This window comes from Phyllobates terribilis, unplaced genomic scaffold (assembly GCF_046119375.1).
Source record: "Phyllobates terribilis strain yellow unplaced genomic scaffold, ASM4611937v1 Scaffold_4__5_contigs__length_816908805, whole genome shotgun sequence".
NCBI lineage: Eukaryota > Metazoa > Chordata > Amphibia > Anura > Dendrobatidae > Phyllobates > Phyllobates terribilis.
The window spans coordinates 588,271,015-588,277,014 of record NW_027362764.1 but is presented as its reverse complement, the minus strand read 5'-3'; the positions used below and the strand labels follow the sequence as shown (position 1 = coordinate 588,277,014).

Below are 6,000 nucleotides of genomic sequence, written 5' to 3'. Positions count from 1 at the left end.
GGCACGGTACTGAAATGTATCTGTGTTGTACACTGTCATATGTTTGCATATCCTCATATATGTTTGATGTTTGGGAAATAATCAGTGTAAAATGCATAGAACTTCTTCAATCGCTTTTGTAATTCTGCATGGTTGAACATTTGAAATGAGTTTGTGCATCGCCCTGAGGCAATGATTCAGACTTGATTGGGGTAAAAAAAAAAAAAACTACATCAACCTCCTTTTCCCATTGTGGAAGTTTCATCGCCAAAGGAATAAAAATATGTGGGCAGAGGACACACTGGAGACAGGGGGTGATCCTTATCAACAAGTTGTGTGACCTTAGCACTGTGACAATGTCAGGTCAAGTCGGGGAAGAGCACGAAAAAGCGAAAGAGAGAGGCGTCATCTAAATACAAATAAAAAGAAACAAGCAACAATCCTCCTAATAATTATCATCATCTGCTGCTTTTCTCTCTTCTGGCAAGAAACACTCCATCCATTTGCAGAAATTGCCTGGGGAAACCTTACATCAAAACTAATCACAACGATTAAAATCAGCTTTTCTGTGCAAGGGGAGAGTAATAAGCAAGTTGGAGGCTGGAGCTTGACTGTGTGTTCCCTTTACACACAGAAAATAAAAAAAAATAATCAGCAACAATCCATGGTATATTCTGTATGTATTGGTATAGATGTGTCCCCTATATATGTGTGTGTTGTGTGTGCCCTGATAGGGGCTAGGACTTGTGAGCCAGGCTAATTTCATTTCATCTTTTCTTCTGCAGATTGATTTAGACTGGAGGTAGAGGCATGAGCTAATTGTATCCTGATCCTTGCCTTGAGGGGTTTCAAAGCCCTGGAGCAACAATTCTCTGTATTTTGTTCTGTCTACCTTAGCCAAGCTATTGCATTTCTCTCTGGTGTAGCGAGCAGAGCAGATCGCTGGAAGAAATCAGGAGCAGGAGCCACAAAAAGGGGAAGAATAATCCAGCAGCGGAGCAGGGACGCCGGGCAGGGACGCCGGGCAGCGGCACACGGGCAGGGACGCCGGGCAGCGGCACACGGGCGCTCTCCATGTTTCAGGTAGGATCTGATGGCTCCAGCTCCTATTCTGTGCTATGGAGGGGATGGCTGGGGACTTTAGGGCGCAACTTGCTTTTACGCATGTGCCAGGTTCCTGGATAATCTTTTTTCCCCTTCCTTTCATCATCACCACTTCCTTGATGCACTCACTGGGAAATAAGGCAGCGATCGGTGCCAGGGCTAACGCTGTGCATGTGCCAGGTGGGCAGCGTGTGCGCCCAGGGGGGCACTGCCTGGCACTCATTATGGGGGGTCGCTGGTATCACTCTAGTAACACCTGATAAACTCCATCTACTTTCCATTCCTGCTTTCTTCTTCCTTTCTTTGCCTTCTCGCCTAAAGCTTGTGATCGCTCTCTGTATGAAGGACGCCATTGTGGTGCTGCAGATTTGCCCTGGGGGCATGGAAGGAGTTTTCCTCCTCTGCAGCCAGGCTGATGGCTCCTGCGGCCGTGCAGCACTTACTGGGTGACGCGCTGATGGGCAGCCGTCCGCCTGGAAGGGGTTAACCGCAGCCATTATTACGGGTCACGCCAGAAGAGACTACACCAAAGGGGCCGAGGGTTCGTGATAAAAGATGGTGTAGTTACCGCCGGGGGACGCTAGAGGGCGGTGGCTACTTGTCTGCTGGGAGATGGACCATAGCTTTGCCCTGTCTGCCTGGCATCTGGGTGCAAGTTGTGGAAGCCCAGGAGTTAATGAAGGGGAACAATAATATTAGTGATTTGTACTGTAAATAATGAGTATTATGGAAACATGAAGAATGTGATAGTGACCATACCTGATTAATAATGTAATCTGTCACTGTCTGGTACACATACACTTATTGTCTGCATTTCACCTAAGTGCTTGCTGTGTTCCTAGTAACTGTCCAGCATCATCAGTGCAGATGTACAAGACTGTTCTTGTATTTCCTGGTGATGCATTATGTGCACCCTCACCCCAGTGCATTGTGTGCACCCTCACCCCAATGTATTATGTGCACCCTCACCCCGGTCCATTATGTGCACCCTCACCCCGATGCATTATGTGCACCCTCACTCCGATGCATTATGTGCACCCTCACTCCAATGCATTATGTGCACCCTCACTCCAATGCATTATGTGCACCCTCACCCCAATGTATTATGTGCACCCTCACCCCGGTCCATTATGTGCACCCTCACCCCGATGCATTATGTGCACCCTCACTCCGATGCATTATGTGCACCCTCACTCCAATGCATTATGTGCACCCTCACCCCAATGTATTATGTGCACCCTCACCCCGGTCCATTATGTGCACCCTCACCCCGGTCCATTATGTGCACCCTCACCCCGATGCATTATGTGCACCCTCACCTCAATGCATTATGTGCACCCTCACTCCAATGCATTATGTGCACCCTCCAATGCATTATGTGCACCCTCACCTCAATGCATTATGTGCACCCTCACCTCAATGCATTATGTGCACCCTCACCCCGGTGTATTTATGTGCACCCTCACCCCGGTGTATTATGTGCACCCTCACCCCGATGCATTATGTGCACCCTCACCTCAATGCATTATGTGCACCCTCACCCCGGTGTATTTATGTGCACCCTCACCCCGGTGCATTATGTGCACCCTCACCCCGGTGTATTTATGTGCACCCTCACCCCAATTATTATGTGCACCCTCACCCCGGTGCATTATGTGCACCCTCACCCCAATGTATTATGTGCACCCTCACCCCGATGCATTATGTGCACCCTCACCCCAATGTATTATGTGCACCCTCACCCCAGTGCATTATGTGCACCCTCACCCCGGTGCATTATGTGCACCCTCACCCCGATGTATTATGTGCACCCTCACCCCGATGTATTATGTGCACCCTCACCCCAATGTATTATGTGCACCCTCACCCCGGTGCATTATGTGCACCCTCACCCCAATGTATTATGTGCACCCTCACCCCAATGTATTATGTGCGCCCTCACCCCGATGTATTATGTGCACCCTCACCCCGGTGTATTATATGCACCCTCACCCCGAGTTATTATGTGCATCCTCACCCCGGTGTATTATGTGCACCCTCACCCCGATGCATTATGTGCACCCTCACCCCGATGTATTATGTGCACCCTCACCCCGATGTATTATGTGCACCCTCACCCCGGTGCATTATGTGCACCCTCACCCCGGTGTATTATGTACACCCTCACCCCAATGTATTATGTGCACCCTCACCCCAATGTATTATGTGCACCCTCACCCCAGTTTATTATGTGCACCCTCACCCCAGTTTATTATGTGCACCCTCACCCCGATGTATTATGTGCACCCTCACCCTCATAATTTTGCAGTTTACAGTGTCTTCATATCAGAATTATGGGCAGTAGACATGTGTCACTCATAATGATTTATTATGGTCTTCCAAAGGTGCCCGTAAAAAATATTGTCTGTCTGTAATTTTTTGATAAACTGTCCAGAAAAAATAGAAAGTCAAGTTGCCAACCCTGCAGGCGGGTATTCATTTGCTATTGGGGACTTGCCTTACCTAATCATCACTTTAAAATAAAGCTGTAAAACAAAAGAACTCCGATGCAAATTGGAAACAAAAGCAGACAATAATGGCAGCTGCCAGACTTAATTGTGTGTTTTAAACACTATTTTTGTCTTGGGCATCATTCAGACATTCGATTTTTGTTTTGTTCTTTGTTTCGTTTTTCATATGAGAAAAAAACTGACCATTTTCCATCAGTGTGCTGATCTGATTTTCATCCATTTTGGTCCGTGGGTCCACCTCTACCCTCAGTGTTGCATCTATTTTTCTCATAGGCAAAAAAAAATAATAATTCCAGCTTCCCCTACCCATTTAACTGTAAAAAACCAACAGCACTTGGATGACGGATGGGGTTTTTCAAAGACCCATTGTTTTCAATGGGCAAGGTTTTTTTTTTGGGGGGGGGGGGGGGTCACATGCTGTAGGCTATAATAGGAACTGGTTCTACTTTGTGAAAAAAACCCGGATATAAAACGTACTAGAAAAAATGCACCTCTGGTTGAGACCTTAATAGACAGTTTGGAAAAAAGTCTATTTAATAAAGAAAATGGCCAAAAGGAGTCCTGAAATGTGCCATATTTATAATGGCATATAATAACCATTCGCTTGGTGCAGAACATAGGTGTGAAGTGAGGTGGCATCAGGAAGAGAAAACCATCTAACATGTATAATAAGACGTGCCACATTTATCATCCTGCTTGCTTGTACCGCTGTGATAAATTTGGCTGAGCTTCTGCCTGTCTCCTCTAGTTTTAGGCTGTCTAAATTTAGGACAGTATTAATAAATCTTCCCCAGTGTCTATAAAAAAGCATTCACCAACTCCCGGACGGTGTCTTGTTTTACTCTGTCAATTTCATTTGGTTTCTTTGACACTAATTTAAATAGACTTTTTATTGGTACCTTCACACACCCATGTATTTAGTTGCGTTTTCTTTTTTTGCCATTTTTTCCTTAAAAAAAAATACTGCAGTATTTTTCTCCAATCAACATCCATAGCTTTTTTACTCTGTCTAAAGAAAACGCATGTGACAAAGTGTATTGCTTTTTTAAAAAAATATTTAGATTTGAGAGTCCTCAGTGGTTGATACCTTTTAATGGCTAACTAAAAAGATGGTAACAAATTGCAAGCTTTCTAGACTATGCAGGTCTCTTCCCTGAGTAGTCTCAAAAGCTTGCAATTTGTTACCATCTTTTCAGTTAGCCATTAAAAGGTATCAACCACTAGGACTCTCAAATCTAAATATTTTTCTATCTACTGGCTAACACGGTACAAGAATATATATTTTGCTTTTTTCGGTGTTTTTTCTTCCCACTTACATTTTTTGTGACGATGTCTTTTTTCAAAATCGTAACATGCCTAGTCTAATTTTTTTCAGCTATTTTGTTACATTTTTGTCCAAAAGATATCTATTTGTTTTAACAAAAACTTTCTATAAAGAAAATAGATTTTATATTGAGCACTGCTTTTTTTGGTTTGTTGCATTCTAAAAAAAATCTGTCAGTCACCATCCATAACCTACTTGATCTGTAATGTCAAAAAGAAAAAAACATGAAAAACTGTGTGTGAAGATGAGAATCTATCACCAAGTATTTGCTATCTGAATGAAGCATAAAGTAGTCACAGAGACCCTAAGTCTACATTCACACTTTGGGTATTTGGTGAGTTTTTACCTCCATACTTGTAAACCAAAACCAATGAGTGGGTGATAAATACAGAAGTGGTGACTTGTTTCTATTATACTTTTCCTCTGATTGTTCCACTCCTGGTTTTGGCTTACAAATACTGAGGTAAAAAACTCACTAAATACTGAACGTGTGCACGTGACATTAGGCTACGTTCCCACAATGGGTTTTGGTGAGTATTTTATTCTGCGTATTTTTAAAAATATTTTTTTGCTTAATGGGTGTAGAAATGCAGAAAATCTGCAACATCAAAAACTCATCAAAAGATTATTGTGGGAACGTAGCCTAAGGCTATGTGCGCACGTTCAGGATTTGAAGCAGAAATTTCTGCAGCGTTTCTGCATCTCCATGACAGGAAAAACACTGCGGAAGACATTGTTTTTTGGATTACCACCAGAACTGGGATGAGTATATTGGTTAATTTAAATGATTAAAGAATGTGTCTGTTGTATTTCAAAGAAAGTGTTTACTCTGTGTCTGTGTGTTTCTTTAACTCTTTACATTACTTTAATTAGGTTTGGTGATGAAAGGGTCTGATTGGTGATGACAAGGTGTCAAACAAAAGATCTAGGTGTCAGCTAACCCATTCAGCCTATCTTCATTAGCATTTCTATTCATGTAATTTCTGGTGCAGCTGGTGCTGCTATTTTTAGACTAGGAAGGTATCATTAACATGTTCCCTGGCTATTATTAACAGCTCTCAGCTGTTTCGTTAGCCGCTACCT

The 6,000-nt window shown here is 43.4% G+C and overlaps 1 protein-coding gene across 1 annotated transcript in view; it reads left to right on the top strand.

The window, feature by feature from the left end:
• The first annotated feature begins 792 nt into the window (after positions 1–792).
• Positions 793–6,000, top strand: part of KCTD1 (potassium channel tetramerization domain containing 1) — a 135,404-nt gene continuing 130,196 nt past the window's right edge. The window contains exon 1 of the mRNA XM_073679195.1: positions 793–1,062. Coding sequence (XP_073535296.1) covers positions 1,054–1,062 — 9 coding nt within the window. The 5' untranslated portion in view covers positions 793–1,053. The remainder of the gene's footprint in view (positions 1,063–6,000) is intronic.